The sequence below is a fragment of the Wolffia australiana genome, chromosome 17 (assembly GCF_029677425.1).
Source record: "Wolffia australiana isolate 7733 chromosome 17, ASM2967742v1".
NCBI lineage: Eukaryota > Viridiplantae > Streptophyta > Magnoliopsida > Alismatales > Araceae > Wolffia > Wolffia australiana.
The window spans coordinates 11,151,455-11,170,374 of NC_135851.1; the positions used below are offsets into that span (position 1 = coordinate 11,151,455).

Genomic DNA, 18,920 nt, shown 5'->3' on the forward strand with positions numbered 1-18,920 from the left:
TATTTTAATATTTTTTAAACAATAATGGCGGAGTCTATCTCGGCGTCGGTCTACTGTTCCGCCGGAACACGTCTGAGTCTGAGCCCCACAGCATTACTCCTATTGGTCCGCTTTCAAAAAGAGATAGAAAAAAAGGGAATACTATTTATTTTAATTTTTTAAAAAACAATAATAGCGGAGTACTTCTAATCCTGGGGCCCGCACAATTCCCCGGTGCGAAAAGAGACTTTCTAGAAGAGAGAAAATACCGAATATTAATTTTTTTAGTTATATTTTAAAGAATTAACATGGGAGTAGTCTTGTCCGGCGGAACATGTTTAGAATGGGTCCCACGCGGAAATGGGTCGCTCTTATTGGTCCAGGACTCTCTACGGATTCGACGGGAACAGGCTGTTGGCGGGTCCCACACACAGTTGGCCACGTTGGCGTGGGTATTTTGAAATACAAAGCCTTTAAAACAACACCTAGTGGTGTATATGATTTTCATGCCCCTTGAAGAACAAATATCATTTCATTATGCTAATAATTTTATCCTAACAAGCTCATCTGTCAAAATCATAGATAAAATAAAAGCAAATGTAGATAGGTCATTATACTTTGGACGCGCTTTGTTTTCTTGCTGGTTTATATGGGTTTTATATAATTTTTTGAACCGTTGTCATGAATCTATGCGTGAAATCCTAAAACCAGCTTAGTTGTATCAAATTTATGAAGCATTACTTGATAATTGCGTGCAAATGAATTAAAAGAAAATACTGTGTTTGTTTTGTGGTGCTGTCTTCTCTATGCCCTGCCGAATAACAAAGTACATTCAAATATATCATTTGAATTGTTGTTGAGAACTTTAAGGACTAGTGTGAATGCAGATCTTCTTCAGAATTAAATAAGTTGGGGGCTGAACTACTTGGAGGGGCAAAATAATTTTTCGTTTTTTTTATTGGTACATCCATACAAACATGCACATATTTTGAGGACGAGATTCGATCGAGTGCTTTCGCTGATAGTATATCGTTCCTGAATATTTAATGTTTGCAGAAATCGTACAACTTATTTCTTAGATGCTAATGTAATTTATTTGTCGAATTAAAATTTGATTAACATATGAAATCAAAAGCGATGTGTATCAATGAATCGCAGGTTGTTTTCATTTTTTCAATAGATGAGACGGAAAGTGGACCATATTATCGTATGGACTAGCAGACCTATCATATGTTGAGGGTGGTTTGTTTTTTATGCTATATTTAAAATTTGAGAACAATTATTGAGTAAAAAGGGTAAAAAATCAAAATAAAATGCAATCAAAAAGTAGATTATTACATTACCTCCCTGCGTAATAAATTCCACAACCACTCGATACCTAGATGTCTCTTTGACCCAATGACATGTCCAACCTATATATATATTTATATGTGATCTTTAAAACTTTGGATCTCCATGATGTCAACATATATAAAAAATTAATCAAATATTGATTTAATCCAATCTATAGGTTGACTTTCCATCTCATGTGGTGTGAAGCTACATCTCGTGCTTTATAATATACGATGGAACACAACACCTCCCTTAACAGACCTGTACCATCATCAATTAATGTGTATGTATAATTCATCATCTTCGCGAGATGATCAAATTTGAGTATGATTAACATTCAATCCCTAATCGGTATTTATAGTTGAAGTTGTCGCATACTATAAATTGGCAAAATAATGTCTTCTCTGTGATTTTCATTATATTTGCTAGGTAATTAAATATATTGTATTCTTTTATTCAATTTCATTTATAACACTAGTGAATGATCCCATCTCGATCACACAATAACCTTCATGAACTTCTTGTTGTAATTGAGTAAGATTTATTTGAATATTATGGTAAAGACTCCTGCATCATTGTTAATGCATTGTGTGTACATCCATAAGGTGGCTTTGGCATCTCCCGTGCAAGGTCCGCCTACATAGCCACATCACAAAAATAACTTGAATGATAAATAAGTATGATGTCATTCAATGATTCATGTGAATCAATAATGTCAACTGTGCACCTAAAGAACATCCATATTGTATCCTCAGTGTCTCCACATTAATAGATGCATGATCGGTCATACTCATAACATAAATGTTTTGTATTATATCTGGATATTCTATAACATTCATACTCATGATCGGTAATATTATAAGATGTTATGGTATCTAGATATTTTTATGTCCATCTCTAGTAGTACTTGAGAAGTGAAACGCTATAACACGTGTTTTGAGGATATTGATTAGTTAATTATGTTATTACCCATAATTCAATCAATCATTTCATTTATTGAATGGCTCCAATATAAACATCACGCGAGAATATTAACTAATAGATGTTTGTTTCAATGAAGGTATTTGAGACATAAAGTGTGATTGGCATGCATGTCACATAATAGCCATCAGAACAATAGAGAGGACAACCCTTGACATTATCATCATGGAAATTTAGCACGCACATGTGAATGCGATATCCATTATGGCGACTAGAGGAGTCAGTGTTGATATGCTACAACTTGGTTAGTCTGTATAGGTGAATACATGCAGCACATACCCCTCTTAGAAAATAATAATGAGCTGAAACCTGGAGGCACTACAACTTTTTATGACTCAGTTTAATGAACTCTTGAAGTTCACAACTAGAGTTATTTATTAACATTCAACTGTATAACCACTTAAAAGGAGATTTATCATTGATTTTTTTGTTGATAATTAAAGTTAAAAGGAGATTAATAGTCCTTGAATATCCCAACAGTTTTTCTGAATCGTGGGATGATAGAAATGCAAACAACAAAGGAGTAATCTTCAAATCCCGTCTGTTTTGTAAGTAGTTTCAATTTATAAATTTATCTTTTACATATTAAAATTTAGAAACCAACATTGTTATTTCAATAAACCCCTATGTTGTACCTTGACTCCACATATGTTCCTCTTCATGGTAGAACCCTCTATTTGAGTTCTGATTTCTCATTCCGTGTGGCACTGATTTGTGACATCTTTAGCTCAATTGACATTTGTATCATGGGTTTCCAACAAACCAAAATTCATCCTACAAAATAGGACAATGATTTCAAAATGTAAAAGTTATTTTGGACGATGTCGCAAAAAAGAGAGAATGCATGCATTCAAACACATTGAGAGAGTAAGCTACCCACTGACGTTAGTGACCACAACCGCCAAACCCACTTTGCCTTGAATGGGTAAACTTGTATGTGACTGCACAAGTGTTGACACAATTAACTCAATTGGGAGTTTGTGAAATCAGCTCCACTAACTGATTCTGAGGTATGCTCACAGTCCATTGGCAGGCTTTCCCAATCCCCCAGCACCACTACCTACTCCCACTGCTCGGTAACTCAGAAAATTATGGCAGAAAGTATCTAAAATATCATTTTATGAGTGTCTGAATTAATGCATGTGTTCAATACACATCAAAAAATGTGCCAAGAAAATGACTCAGGAAAATTTATAGTATCATTTAAGCCCATTTGATGGCATAAAATTTTATAATTAATTATACTATTATAATAACAAATTAGTTACATAAATGCGTACGCACCTATGATATGAAAATGCATAAAGAAACAACTCGGTGCATAAAATGATAATTAATGACATTTAAATGCATGTTATCAATGGTATCTAAGGAGAGGGAAATCCAGGGAAGGGAGCTTAAAAAAATACCAATTTTCAATGTTGAGGTCTTAGGAGCTTACATTTTAAACTCGGGTAGCTGGTGAGCGAGGATTTGGGAAAGATGAATACTTGGGGTTTAATGCAAGGTGCTGCAAAAATTTTCGCCGAACATGGACACAACACCTTTGCATCTTGGCCTTATGCTAGGTCCCCTTACCTGAACAAACAATACACACATATTGGCAGCAATAAATCAGTGTGCAAACCTTAGGTAGCCATAAATTAATACATGTCTATACTGTCTCAGTAAATAGAAGTCTGTAGCACCAGTCTTAATGTACAAATTTGGTTGAACCGTTGTCATCCAATGGATTGAAGCACACTCACAAACTTAGTAACATACTTTAAGACATCTTTGGTGCATTAAATTAGAACGGTTGTGCACAAATAAGTATATAAAGTGGAAAGTACGTTACAAAATTCAAATTAGCAAAAAACAAAGATTAACCATAAACAGTAACAACAAAGCATATACCAAATTCTCACGAATACATAAATTTTACCTCAAATAAGCAATTACATTGTTGGCACAAAGTCTACAGAGCAAAGGTTAAGCGGTTGTGCACAAATATTATTCAATTCCAAGTAAGTCGGCCATTCACAACAAAATAAATAAACTATCAGCCATTTGCATTTATAGTATCTAAAAAATAGAAAAGAGGCATTTAATCCTAATCGAAGCCGTTGGGCGTCGGTGGCGGGCTGATCGACACGTGTCAGGCCGCGGCGGCTCCGGGACATTCGGAATATATCTGGCATCATTCCATAGGGGGCGGCGCTTTTCTATATTTTCGCCGGCAGAAAAAAAGAGAAAAAAGGAGGCGATAAATGGGAAAATAGGAGGGAAAAGGGGACGGCGAGGGATCCTAAAGGGAAGGGAGGTTGCGTGGTGGAGCTTAATTAGGCGGGAACGCGACTCATTCTCCATCCTCTTTCTCTGCCGTTCGTCCTCGCCTGGGAGAGCAGCAGCTCGTCCGAGCGTCGAGGATTGAGGCTTCTCTGCCCGCGGTACGATCTGATCTCTCTGCATTTTGTATTTCGTTCTTCCGTTGTTGTTTTTGTCGGAGTTGTTTTGAGATCCGAGGAGTGTGGCAAGTTTTTTTCTGATCGTCGGAGATTGAGCTTCTGTCCGCCTGCGGTATGGCTTGCGGTCTGCATTTTGGATTTCTTTCTGTTGTTGTTGCTGTTTGTTGGTGTTGTAATGAGATCCGAGCAGTGCGGCGTGTTTTTTCCTGATCGTCGGAGATTGAGCTTTTGGCTGCCTGCGGTTTGACTTGCGATCTGCATTTTTTATTTTTTTCTTCTTCTGTTGTTGTTGTTGCTGTTTGTCGGTGTTGTAATGAGATCCGAGGAGTGTGGCGTGTTTTTTACTGATCGTCGGAGATTGAGCTTTTGGCTGCCTGCAGTTTGACTTGCGGTCTGCATTTTGGATTTCTTTCTTCCGTTGTTGTTTTTGTTGTTGTTTGTCGGCGTTGTTTTGAGATCCGAGGAGTGCGGCGTGTTTTTTCATGATCGTCGGAGATTGAGCTTTTGGCTGCCTGCGGTTTGACTTGCTGTCTGCATTTTTTATTTTTTTCTTCCGTTGTTGTTGTTTGTTTGTCGACGTTGCTTCGAGATCCGAGGAATGTGGCGTGTTTTTTCCTCAGCTCGTCTGATTGTCGTAGATTGAGCTTTCATCCGCCTGCCGTTTGACTTGCCGTCTGCATTTTGGATTTCTTTCTTCTTTAGTTGTTGTTATTTGTCGGAGTTGCCTATAGATCCGTGGAATGTGGCGTGCTTTTTCCTCAGCTCGTCAGATCGTCGGAGATTGAGCTAATTCCGCCTGCGGTTTGACTTGCTCTTTCCTTTTTGGATTTCTTTCTTCGGTTGTTGTTGTTGTTTGTCGGAGTTGCTTTTAGATGCGAGGAGCGTAGCGTGTTCTTGTTTCAGCTCGTTTGATCGTTGGAGATTGAGCTTTTGTCCGCCCGCGATTTTTCCTTCTGTCCGTATTTTCGATTTCTTTCTTTTGTTTGTTGTTGCTGCTGTTTTTCGGAGTTTCTCTGAGATCCGAGGAACGTGGAGTGTTTTTTTCTCAGCTCGTCAGATCGTCGAAGATTGAACTTTTTTCCGCCTGCGTTATGACTTTCTGTCTGCATTTTGGATTTCTTTCTTTCTCAGCTCGTCTGATCCTCAAATTTCCGTGCGAATCGATCGGAAATTTCCGTGCGAATCTTTCCGTGCAAATTCAAACTCGAGAGAATTAACAGCACGGAAATTCGCTCGGAAAGCTCGTCTGATCCTCGAAAATTTGGATCATGTCTGCAGTTTAAACTCATCGGATCGTCCGAGTTTGAGCATTGTTCTACTACGGAATGATCTTTGCCCGGTTTTCCGGCGAGATCTTCTGTCTGCATCTAAATTTTCTCTTCGGTTGTTGTTGTTTCTTGGATCTGCTCGGAGATTCGTGGAGCGTGACTTAGTTTTTTTCCTCCGCCGTTCGTCCTAGTTTGAACTTCCTCCGTCCATTCGAATTGTTTCTTCGATCGTGACTTAGTTTCTTCGATCGTGATTTTGCTTTTTCTCTACAGTTCTTCCTCGGATTTGCGGGGAGAGATTCGAATTGCTTGGCGAATCTTTAGAATTAACGAATCCAGCCGCTTTTTGATTTTTGGCGCGACCTGTTTGTCCTCATTTTGTTGTTTTTTCTGTGTTGTTCCTCGGGCTGTGGTCGAAGTCTGGAGCTTTAGGCTCTTTGGATCTTAGCGCAGGCTCTAGTTCTTTTTTTTTGTATTTTTTCCTCTGTTGAATAAAAGACTTTATGAAAAATCATCGTGTCACTGTGGGCAACATCAACATTCCATTTTTCTTGAATTATTTTCATCACCTTTCTGATTACGCCAATATTTGTCTCCAAAAGCAAAAAACTCCACAAACCTTTGTGACCCTTGTATTTATTTTCTTTGTAAATGTTATTTTTGTTCAAGATAGGCTGCTGCCATGACTGCACCGGCGGAAGCCAAGAACTCCACACCCGAGTCACGGGCATTGAAACTCAATGAACGAATTATTGCCTCTATTTCGAGAAGGTCTGTTGCTGCTCATCCCTGGCACGATCTCGAAATTGGTAATTTACTCTCTTTCAGCCAGTCTTACTTCGTGCTTATATAATTCTTCAAGTTTTCTCTAAGATTCCTTGTTTGGCCATCGCAGGACCTCAAGCTCCGGTCATATTCAACTGCGTGAGTTTCTTCCAAAATGCCTTGATTTCTGATAAAAACATGAATTTTATTTTGCTTCGATTAATGATGCTCGTCAGGAAACAATGTTATTTCCTACCTCATTTTCTTGTACCTTACAAATTTTTTATCAGTTCGATCTCATGTTTAATTGATACTTACGACATAAAACCTTTGTTGGATCCGCCAATGATTCATTACGGTTACAGGCTAAAACTAAATTTTCTTGATGTTTAAGTGGCTAAAATATCTGTTTTTCCAGGTGGTGGAGATAGGAAAGGGGAGTAAAGTGAAATACGAGCTCGACAAAAAGACGGGTCTTATCAAGGTGAAGTTTTTTCCTACTCGCAGCTTCGCATTTTTATCCTCAATTTTTAATATTTGTGCAGGTTGACCGCGTTCTCTACTCGTCTGTTGTGTACCCACATAACTACGGCTTCATTCCCCGCACCATCTGCGAGGACAGCGATCCCATGGATGTGCTCGTCATCATGCAGGTCCGTTTCCATCTCATCATATCATGCAGATCATCATGCAGATCCACTATGATGAATTTCCTAATTCTGGAATTTTAAAAAATGTAGGAGCCAGTACTCCCGGGGAGCTTTCTCAGGGCGAAGGCAATTGGTCTCATGCCTATGATCGATCAGGTAAATTATTACTATATATATATTTTTTAAAATGAAGATCACACGAGAGCAGTAATCAACCTGATACTAGATAAATATATTCACCTTTCTAAACCATCATGAAACAAAACCCTCTACCTCATGAACGACATCATCCATCTAAGCTGTCCTTCCTTTGAAAACAATCTCATGCTTCGAAAAGCCTTCCCCGCTCCGCTTCCTTCATGAACACTCCACCCCCTGAGAGAGGCATTATTATCATTAGTCTACGGGCTCTGGACTGAGTTGAAACTAGACGTGGTCGTTATGTTCCTTTTGTGCAAATTTGTGCGAATTGTTCGTTCTGTTCGGTTTTCCAAACAGAACAAAAAACAATTCGAACAGAACATCGCACAGACCCGTGTGCGGTTCTTTTGTTCTAGTTTTGTGCGAATGTGCGAATTTTGTTCATTTTTGAAAAAAGAAAAGAACAGAACAAAGAACAAGGCCCTGTGCGGTTCTTTTGTGCGAATTTTTTGTTTGTTTAAAACGAACAGAACAGAACAACCATGTCCAGTTGAAACTGAAGAGATGGTGATTGAATTCTTTGGAGCAGGGTGAAAAAGATGATAAGATCATTGCAGTATGTGCGGACGATCCCGAGTACCGACACTATACCGACATCAAGGAGCTTCCGCCCCACCGCTTGGCAGAGATTCGCCGATTTTTCGAGGACTGTATCCTTTATCATTATTCATAAACAGAGATGGGGAGAGATAGATATAGATGTAGAGATATGGATGTAGAGAGATAGATGCAATGATATAGAGTGAGTATGGAGATATGGATGCTGGGGTTCTCCTTTACTGATGGTGAATCAGATAAGAAGAATGAGAACAAGGAGGTGGCAGTGAACGATTTTCTGCCGTCCGCAGATGCGTACAAGGCCATCAAGCATTCAATGTAAGATCCTCTCCCTCTCTCTAACTACCTTTCTCTTTCACTGTCTCTCTTTCTCTCTCATTACCTATCTCTCTCTGTCTCTCACTCTTTTATGGCCTCTCTCTCTCTCTCTCTCTTACTACCTTTCTTTCACTCTCTCCCTCTCTTATTACACCTCTCCCTCTTATTGCCTTCCTCTCTCTCTCATTACCTTCCTCCCCTCTCTCTTTCTCTCTCTTTACCTTCCTCTCTCTCTCTCTCTCATCTTTCGTTCTAATTACCTTCCTCTCTCTATCTCTTTCTCTCTCATTACCTTCCTCTCTCTCTCTCTCTCTCTCTCTCTCTCTCATTACCTTCCTCTCTCTATCTCTTTCTCTCTCATTACCTTCCTCTCTCTATCTCTGTCTCTCTCATTACCTTCCTCTCTCTATCTATTTCTCTCTCATTACCTTCCTCTCTCTATCTATTTCTCTCTCATTACCTTCCTCTCTCTATCTCTTTCTCTCTCCCTACCTCCCTCTCTCTATCTATTTCTCTCTCATTACCTTCCTCTCTCTATCTCTTTCTCTCTCATTACCTTCCTCTCTCTATCTATTTCTCTCTCATTACCTTCCTCTCTCTATCTCTTTCTCTCTCATTACCTTCCTCTCTCTATCTCTTTCTCTCTCATTACCTTCCCCCTTCTCTCTTTCTCTTTCCTTCCCTTCCTCCTCTCTTTCTCTCTCATTACCTTCCCCCTTCTCTCTCTCTCATTACCTTCCCCTCTCTTTCTCTCTCATTACCTTCCCCCCTTCTCTCTTTCTCTCTCATTACCTTCCCCCTCTCTCTCTCTCTCCCTCCCCCTCTCTCTCTCTCTCTCTCCCTCCCCCCCTCTCTCTCTCTCTCTCTTTCCCTTCCCCCTCTCTCTTTCTCTCTCATTACCTTCCTCTCTCTCTCTCTTTATCTCTCTCTCATTACCTTCCCCCTCTCTCTCTTCACCTTCCTCTCTCTCTCCCTCTTTCTTTCTCTCTCCTCTCCCCCCCCCTTTCTTCGTCTCTCATTACCTTTCTCTCTCTCTCTCTCATTACCTCCCCCCTTTCTTCATCTCTCATTTCCTTCCTCTCTTTCTTTCTCTCTCTCATTACCTCCCCTTCATCTCTCAATACCTTCCTCTCTCTCTCTCTCTCTCTCTTTCTCTCTCATTACTTTCCTCCCTTTTCTCTATCTCCCTCATTAACTTCCTCCCCTCTCTTTTTTCTCTCATTACCTTCCTCCCCTCTCTCTTTTCTCTCATTACCTTCCTCCCCTCTCTCTTTTCTCTCATTAACTTTGGATCTCCATGATGTCAACATATATAAAAAATTAATCAAATATTGATTTAATCCAATCTATAGGTTGACTTTCCATCTCATGTGGTGTGAAGCTACATCTCGTGCTTTATAATATACGATGGAACACAACACCTCCCTTAACAGACCTGTACCATCATCAATTAATGTGTATGTATAATTCATCATCTTCGCGAGATGATCAAATTTGAGTATGATTAACATTCAATCCCTAATCGGTATTTATAGTTGAAGTTGTCGCATACTATAAATTGGCAAAATAATGTCTTCTCTGTGATTTTCATTATATTTGCTAGGTAATTAAATATATTGTATTCTTTTATTCAATTTCATTTATAACACTAGTGAATGATCCCATCTCGATCACACAATAACCTTCATGAACTTCTTGTTGTAATTGAGTAAGATTTATTTGAATATTATGGTAAAGACTCCTGCATCATTGTTAATGCATTGTGTGTACATCCATAAGGTGGCTTTGGCATCTCCCGTGCAAGGTCCGCCTACATAGCCACATCACAAAAATAACTTGAATGATAAATAAGTATGATGTCATTCAATGATTCATGTGAATCAATAATGTCAACTGTGCACCTAAAGAACATCCATATTGTATCCTCAGTGTCTCCACATTAATAGATGCATGATCGGTCATACTCATAACATAAATGTTTTGTATTATATCTGGATATTCTATAACATTCATACTCATGATCGGTAATATTATAAGATGTTATGGTATCTAGATATTTTTATGTCCATCTCTAGTAGTACTTGAGAAGTGAAACGCTATAACACGTGTTTTGAGGATATTGATTAGTTAATTATGTTATTACCCATAATTCAATCAATCATTTCATTTATTGAATGGCTCCAATATAAACATCACGCGAGAATATTAACTAATAGATGTTTGTTTCAATGAAGGTATTTGAGACATAAAGTGTGATTGGCATGCATGTCACATAATAGCCATCAGAACAATAGAGAGGACAACCCTTGACATTATCATCATGGAAATTTAGCACGCACATGTGAATGCGATATCCATTATGGCGACTAGAGGAGTCAGTGTTGATATGCTACAACTTGGTTAGTCTGTATAGGTGAATACATGCAGCACATACCCCTCTTAGAAAATAATAATAAGCTGAAACCTTGATGCACTACAACTTGTTATCACTCAGTTTAATGAGCTCTTAAAGTTCACAACTCTAGTTATTCATTAACATTCAACTGTATAACCACTTAAAAGGAGATTTATCATTGATTTTTTTGTTGATAATTAAAGTTAAAAGGAGATTAATAGTCCTTGAATATCCCAACAGTTTTTCTGAATCGTGGGATGATAGAAATGCAAACAACAAAGGAGTAATCTTCAAATCCCGTCTGTTTTGTAAGTAGTTTCAATTTATAAATTTATCTTTTACATATTAAAATTTAGAAACCAACATTGTTATTTCAATAAACCCCTATGTTGTACCTTGACTCCACATATGTTCCTCTTCATGGTAGAACCCTCTATTTGAGTTCTGATTTCTCATTCCGTGTGGCACTGATTTGTGACATCTTTAGCTCAATTGACATTTGTATCATGGGTTTCCAACAAACCAAAATTCATCCTACAAAATAGGACAATGATTTCAAAATGTAAAAGTTATTTTGGACGATGTCGCAAAAAAGAGAGAATGCATGCATTCAAACACATTGAGAGAGTAAGCTACCCACTCGACGTTAGTGACCACAACCGCCAAACCCACTTTGCCTTGAATTCGGGTAAACTTGTATGTGACTGCACAAGTGTTGACACAATTAACTCAATTGGGAGTTTGTGAAATCAGCTCCACTAACTGATTCTGAGGTATGCTCACAGTCCATTGGCAGGCTTTCCCAATCCCCCAGCACCACTACCTACTCCCACTGCTCGGTAACTCAGAAAATTATGGCAGAAAGTATCTAAAATATCATTTTATGAGTGTCTGAATTAATGCATGTGTTCAATACACATCAAAAAATGTGCCAAGAAAATGACTCAGGAAAATTTATAGTATCATTTAAGCCCATTTGATGGCATAAAATTTTATAATTAATTATACTATTATAATAACAAATTAGTTACATAAATGCGTACGCACCTATGATATGAAAATGCATAAAGAAACAACTCGGTGCATAAAATGATAATTAATGACATTTAAATGCATGTTATCAATGGTATCTAAGGAGAGGGAAATCCAGGAAGGGAGCTTAAAAATACCAATTTTCAATGTTGAGGTCTTAGGAGCTTACATTTTAAACTCGGTAGCTGGTGAGAGGATTTGGGAAAGATGAATACTTGGGGTTTAATGCAAGGTGCTGCAAAAATTTTCGCCGAACATGGACACAACACCTTTGCATCTTGGCCTTATGCTAGGTCCCCTTACCTGAACAAACAATACACACATATTGGCAGCAATAAATCAGTGTGCAAACCTTAGGTAGCCATAAATTAATACATGTCTATACTGTCTCAGTAAATAGAAGTCTGTAGCACCAGTCTTAATGTACAAATTTGGTTGAACCGTTGTCATCCAATGGATTGAAGCACACTCACAAACTTAGTAACATACTTTAAGACATCTTTGGTGCATTAAATTAGAACGGTTGTGCACAAATAAGTATATAAAGTGGAAAGTACGTTACAAAATTCAAATTAGCAAAAAACAAAGATTAACCATAAACAGTAACAACAAAGCATATACCAAATTCTCACGAATACATAAATTTTACCTCAAATAAGCAATTACATTGTTGGCACAAAGTCTACAGAGCAAAGGTTAAGCGGTTGTGCACAAATATTATTCAATTCCAAGTAAGTCGGCCATTCACAACAAAATAAATAAACTATCAGCCATTTGCATTTATAGTATCTAAAAAATAGAAAAGAGGCATTTAATCCTAATCGAAGCCGTTGGGCGTCGGTGGCGGGCTGATCGACACGTGTCAGGCCGCGGCGGCTCCGGGACATTCGGAATATATCTGGCATCATTCCATAGGGGGCGGCGCTTTTCTATATTTTCGCCGGCAGAAAAAAAGAGAAAAAAGGAGGCGATAAATGGGAAAATAGGGAGGGAAAAGGGGACGGCGAGGGATCCTTAAAGGGAAGGGAGGTTGCGTGGTGGAGCTTAATTAGGCGGGAACGCGACTCATTCTCCATCCTCTTTCTCTGCCGTTCGTCCTCGCCTGGGAGAGCAGCAGCTCGTCCGAGCGTCGAGGATTGAGGCTTCTCTGCCCGCGGTACGATCTGATCTCTCTGCATTTTGTATTTCGTTCTTCCGTTGTTGTTTTTGTCGGAGTTGTTTTGAGATCCGAGGAGTGTGGCAAGTTTTTTTCTGATCGTCGGAGATTGAGCTTCTGTCCGCCTGCGGTATGGCTTGCGGTCTGCATTTTGGATTTCTTTCTGTTGTTGTTGCTGTTTGTTGGTGTTGTAATGAGATCCGAGCAGTGCGGCGTGTTTTTTCCTGATCGTCGGAGATTGAGCTTTTGGCTGCCTGCGGTTTGACTTGCGATCTGCATTTTTTATTTTTTTCTTCTTCTGTTGTTGTTGTTGCTGTTTGTCGGTGTTGTAATGAGATCCGAGGAGTGTGGCGTGTTTTTTACTGATCGTCGGAGATTGAGCTTTTGGCTGCCTGCAGTTTGACTTGCGGTCTGCATTTTGGATTTCTTTCTTCCGTTGTTGTTTTTGTTGTTGTTTGTCGGCGTTGTTTTGAGATCCGAGGAGTGCGGCGTGTTTTTTCATGATCGTCGGAGATTGAGCTTTTGGCTGCCTGCGGTTTGACTTGCTGTCTGCATTTTTTATTTTTTTCTTCCGTTGTTGTTGTTTGTTTGTCGACGTTGCTTCGAGATCCGAGGAATGTGGCGTGTTTTTTCCTCAGCTCGTCTGATTGTCGTAGATTGAGCTTTCATCCGCCTGCCGTTTGACTTGCCGTCTGCATTTTGGATTTCTTTCTTCTTTAGTTGTTGTTATTTGTCGGAGTTGCCTATAGATCCGTGGAATGTGGCGTGCTTTTTCCTCAGCTCGTCAGATCGTCGGAGATTGAGCTAATTCCGCCTGCGGTTTGACTTGCTCTTTCCTTTTTGGATTTCTTTCTTCGGTTGTTGTTGTTGTTTGTCGGAGTTGCTTTTAGATGCGAGGAGCGTAGCGTGTTCTTGTTTCAGCTCGTTTGATCGTTGGAGATTGAGCTTTTGTCCGCCCGCGATTTTTCCTTCTGTCCGTATTTTCGATTTCTTTCTTTTGTTTGTTGTTGCTGCTGTTTTTCGGAGTTTCTCTGAGATCCGAGGAACGTGGAGTGTTTTTTTCTCAGCTCGTCAGATCGTCGAAGATTGAACTTTTTTCCGCCTGCGTTATGACTTTCTGTCTGCATTTTGGATTTCTTTCTTTCTCAGCTCGTCTGATCCTCAAATTTCCGTGCGAATCGATCGGAAATTTCCGTGCGAATCTTTCCGTGCAAATTCAAACTCGGAGAGAATTAACAGCACGGAAATTCGCTCGGAAAGCTCGTCTGATCCTCGAAAATTTGGATCATGTCTGCAGTTTAAACTCATCGGATCGTCCGAGTTTGAGCATTGTTCTACTACGGAATGATCTTTGCCCGGTTTTCCGGCGAGATCTTCTGTCTGCATCTAAATTTTCTCTTCGGTTGTTGTTGTTTCTTGGATCTGCTCGGAGATTCGTGGAGCGTGACTTAGTTTTTTTCCTCCGCCGTTCGTCCTAGTTTGAACTTCCTCCGTCCATTCGAATTGTTTCTTCGATCGTGACTTAGTTTCTTCGATCGTGATTTTGCTTTTTCTCTACAGTTCTTCCTCGGATTTGCGGGGAGAGATTCGAATTGCTTGGCGAATCTTTAGAATTAACGAATCCAGCCGCTTTTTGATTTTTGGCGCGACCTGTTTGTCCTCATTTTGTTGTTTTTTCTGTGTTGTTCCTCGGGCTGTGGTCGAAGTCTGGAGCTTTAGGCTCTTTGGATCTTAGCGCAGGCTCTAGTTCTTTTTTTTTGTATTTTTTCCTCTGTTGAATAAAAGACTTTATGAAAAATCATCGTGTCACTGTGGGCAACATCAACATTCCATTTTTCTTGAATTATTTTCATCACCTTTCTGATTACGCCAATATTTGTCTCCAAAAGCAAAAAACTCCACAAACCTTTGTGACCCTTGTATTTATTTTCTTTGTAAATGTTATTTTTGTTCAAGATAGGCTGCTGCCATGACTGCACCGGCGGAAGCCAAGAACTCCACACCCGAGTCACGGGCATTGAAACTCAATGAACGAATTATTGCCTCTATTTCGAGAAGGTCTGTTGCTGCTCATCCCTGGCACGATCTCGAAATTGGTAATTTACTCTCTTTCAGCCAGTCTTACTTCGTGCTTATATAATTCTTCAAGTTTTCTAAGATTCCTTGTTTGGCCATCGCAGGACCTCAAGCTCCGGTCATATTCAACTGCGTGAGTTTCTTCCAAAATGCCTTGATTTCTGATAAAAACATGAATTTTATTTTGCTTCGATTAATGATGCTCGTCAGGAAACAATGTTATTTCCTACCTCATTTTCTTGTACCTAAATTTTTATCAGTTCGATCTCATGTTTAATTGATACTTACGACATAAAACCTTTGTTGGATCCGCCAATGATTCATTACGGTTACAGGCTAAAACTAAATTTTCTTGATGTTTAAGTGGCTAAAATATCTGTTTTTCCAGGTGGTGGAGATAGGAAAGGGGAGTAAAGTGAAATACGAGCTCGACAAAAAGACGGGTCTTATCAAGGTGAAGTTTTTTCCTACTCGCAGCTTCGCATTTTTATCCTCAATTTTTAATATTTGTGCAGGTTGACCGCGTTCTCTACTCGTCTGTTGTGTACCCACATAACTACGGCTTCATTCCCGCACCATCTGCGAGGACAGCGATCCCATGGATGTGCTCGTCATCATGCAGGTCCGTTTCCATCTCATCATATCATGCAGATCATCATGCAGATCCACTATGATGAATTTCCTAATTCTGGAATTTTAAAAAATGTAGGAGCCAGTACTCCCGGGGAGCTTTCTCAGGGCGAAGGCAATTGGTCTCATGCCTATGATCGATCAGGTAAATTATTACTATATATATATTTTTTAAAATGAAGATCACACGAGAGCAGTAATCAACCTGATACTAGATAAATATATTCACCTTTCTAAACCATCATGAAACAAAACCCTCTACCTCATGAACGACATCATCCATCTAAGCTGTCCTTCCTTTGAAAACAATCTCATGCTTCGAAAAGCCTTCCCCGCTCCGCTTCCTTCATGAACACTCCACCCCCTGAGAGAGGCATTATTATCATTAGTCTACGGGCTCTGGACTGAGTTGAAACTAGACGTGGTCGTTATGTTCCTTTTGTGCAAATTTGTGCGAATTGTTCGTTCTGTTCGGTTTTCCAAACAGAACAAAAAACAATTCGAACAGAACATCGCACAGACCCGTGTGCGGTTCTTTTGTTCTAGTTTTGTGCGAATGTGCGAATTTTGTTCATTTTTGAAAAAAGAAAAGAACAGAACAAAGAACAAGGCCCTGTGCGGTTCTTTTGTGCGAATTTTTTGTTTGTTTAAAACGAACAGAACAGAACAACCATGTCCAGTTGAAACTGAAGAGATGGTGATTGAATTCTTTGGAGCAGGGTGAAAAAGATGATAAGATCATTGCAGTATGTGCGGACGATCCCGAGTACCGACACTATACCGACATCAAGGAGCTTCCGCCCCACCGCTTGGCAGAGATTCGCCGATTTTTCGAGGACTGTATCCTTTATCATTATTCATAAACAGAGATGGGGAGAGATAGATATAGATGTAGAGATATGGATGTAGAGAGATAGATGCAATGATATAGAGTGAGTATGGAGATATGGATGCTGGGGTTCTCCTTTACTGATGGTGAATCAGATAAGAAGAATGAGAACAAGGAGGTGGCAGTGAACGATTTTCTGCCGTCCGCAGATGCGTACAAGGCCATCAAGCATTCAATGTAAGATCCTCTCCCTCTCTCTAACTACCTTTCTCTTTCACTGTCTCTCTTTCTCTCTCATTACCTATCTCTCTCTGTCTCTCACTCTTTTATGGCCTCTCTCTCTCTCTCTCTCTTACTACCTTTCTTTCACTCTCTCCCTCTCTTATTACACCTCTCCCTCTTATTGCCTTCCTCTCTCTCTCATTACCTTCCTCCCCTCTCTCTTTCTCTCTCATTACCTTCCTCTCTCTATCTCTCTCTATCTTTCGTTCTCGTTACCTTCCTCTCTCTATCTCTTTCTCTCTCATTACCTTCCTCTCTCTCTCTCTCTATCTCTGTCTCTCTCATTACCTTCCTCTCTCTATCTATTTCTCTCTCATTACCTTCCTCTCTCTATCTCTGTCTCTCTCATTACCTTCCTCTCTCTATCTCTTTCTCTCTCATTACCTTCCTCTCTCTTTTTTTTTCTCTCTCATTATCTTCCTCTCTCTATCTCTTTCTCTCTCATTACCTTCCTCTCTCTATCTATTTCTCTCTCATTACCTTCCTCTCTCTATCTCTTTCTCTCTCATTACCTTCCTCTCTCTATCTCTTTCTCTCTCATTACCTTCCTCTCTCTATCTCTTTCTCTCTCATTACCTTCCTCTCTCTATCTCTTTCTCTCTCATTACCTTCCCCCTTCTCTCTTTCTCTTTCATTACCTTCCTCCCCTCTCTTTCTCTCTCATTACCTTCCCCCCTTCTCTCTTTCTCTCTCATTACCTTCCCCCTCTCTTTCTCTCTCATTACCTTCCCCCCTTCTCTCTTTCTCTCTCATTACCTTCCCCCTCTCTTTCTCTCTCATTACCTCTCTCTCTCTCTCTATCTCTCTCTCTCTCTCTCTCTCTCTCTCTCTTTCCCTTCCCCCTCTCTCTCTCTCTCTCATTACCTTCCTCCCTCTCTCTCTTCCTCTCTCTCTCATCACCTTCCCCCTCTCTCTCATTACCTTCCTCTCTCTCTCTCTCTATCTTTCTCTCTCATTACCTCCCCCCTTTCTTCGTCTCTCATTACCTTTCTCTCTCTCTCTCTCACTCCCCCCCCCCTTTCTTCCTCTCTCATTTCCTTCCTCTCTCTTTCTTTCTCTCTCATTACCTCCCCCCTTCATCTCTCAATACCTTCCTCTCTCTCTCTCTCTCTCTCTCTCTCTCTTTCTCTCTCATTACTTTCCTCCCTTTTCTCTATCTCCCTCATTAACTTCCTCCCCTCTCTTTTTTCTCTCATTACCTTCCTCCCCTCTCTCTTTTCTCTCATTACCTTTCTCTCTCTCATTACCTTCCTCCCCTCTCTCTTTCCTCTCATTGCCTTTCTTTCTCATTACCTTCCTCCCCTCTCTTTCTCTCGCATTACCTTTTTCTCTCTTATTACCTTCCTCCCTCTCTCTCTCGCATTACCTTTTTCTCTCTTATTTACTTCCTCTCTCCCTTGCTCTCATAATACCCTTCTCTCATCTATCTTTTTCTCCCACACTCTCTTCTTTCTCTCTCTTTCTCTGTCACTGCATTCATTCTCTCTCTCTCTCTCACTACCTCTCTACTCTCATCCCTCTCTACGCTCACTCTCTCTCTCTCTCTCTCTATATTGAAGGGATCTTTACGCGGATTACATCGTGGAGAGCCTGAGGAGATAAGGGGGTCCCCGGGTCTGCGGGCCGTTAACACCGACACGACAAGCCCACCTCGGACGGTGGCGTATATCCATCATCCATTTCCGCACCGTTTCCCATTTCTGGCGCCCCTTTTGATTGCCTGCCTACTGAACCATCTAAAAAGGTACATGCCCTTCTCCATCAAAAGCCATATACCCTCATTCATATAGTGAGAGAGTGAGAGAGAGAGAGAAGTTGCAAGCTTTATCTTATTCAACTCAGTTTGAACCAATTATCCTTAATTTTATTCTACTATTTTCCAAGTTTCCAAGTTTCTAATCAGTTATAGATGTTTGAGCTTGGTATGTGATGTTTAATTTTGTTTTTTTTCCCTTCTTTTATGTTCAAGTGTCTAGGATGAATTTAGGGCATAAGGATGATATTTGATTTGTTGGGTAATT

General features: G+C 39.9%; 1 protein-coding gene and 1 pseudogene across 4 annotated transcripts; both read left to right on the top strand.

Annotated features, from left to right (window-relative positions):
• The first annotated feature begins 4,580 nt into the window (after positions 1-4,580).
• LOC144714467 (soluble inorganic pyrophosphatase 4-like) lies at positions 4,581-10,057 on the top strand. Of its 3 annotated transcripts, none has more exons than XM_078589218.1 (9): positions 4,581-4,721; positions 6,677-6,816; positions 6,903-6,931; positions 7,191-7,256; positions 7,318-7,425; positions 7,513-7,578; positions 8,153-8,273; positions 8,418-8,499; positions 9,852-10,057. In XM_078589218.1, exons 2-9 carry the CDS (start codon positions 6,690-6,692, stop codon positions 9,898-9,900), a joined length of 648 nt encoding a protein of 215 aa, XP_078445344.1. In that variant the 5' UTR covers positions 4,581-4,721; positions 6,677-6,689; the 3' UTR covers positions 9,901-10,057. The 3 variants fall into 3 exon arrangements, with proteins under 3 accessions (XP_078445344.1, XP_078445343.1, XP_078445345.1); XM_078589217.1 differs by having other exon boundaries at positions 6,681-6,816; XM_078589219.1 differs by lacking the exon at positions 9,852-10,057 and having other exon boundaries at positions 6,681-6,816; positions 8,418-8,539.
• A 2,882-nt stretch (positions 10,058-12,939) lies between these two features.
• LOC144714297 (soluble inorganic pyrophosphatase 4-like) lies at positions 12,940-18,637 on the top strand (annotated as a pseudogene). Its single transcript, XR_013584308.1, has 9 exons — positions 12,940-13,082; positions 15,039-15,178; positions 15,263-15,291; positions 15,547-15,612; positions 15,674-15,780; positions 15,868-15,933; positions 16,508-16,628; positions 16,773-16,854; positions 18,459-18,637. The product of XR_013584308.1 is annotated as a soluble inorganic pyrophosphatase 4-like (transcript).
• The last annotated feature ends 283 nt before the right edge of the window (positions 18,638-18,920 follow it).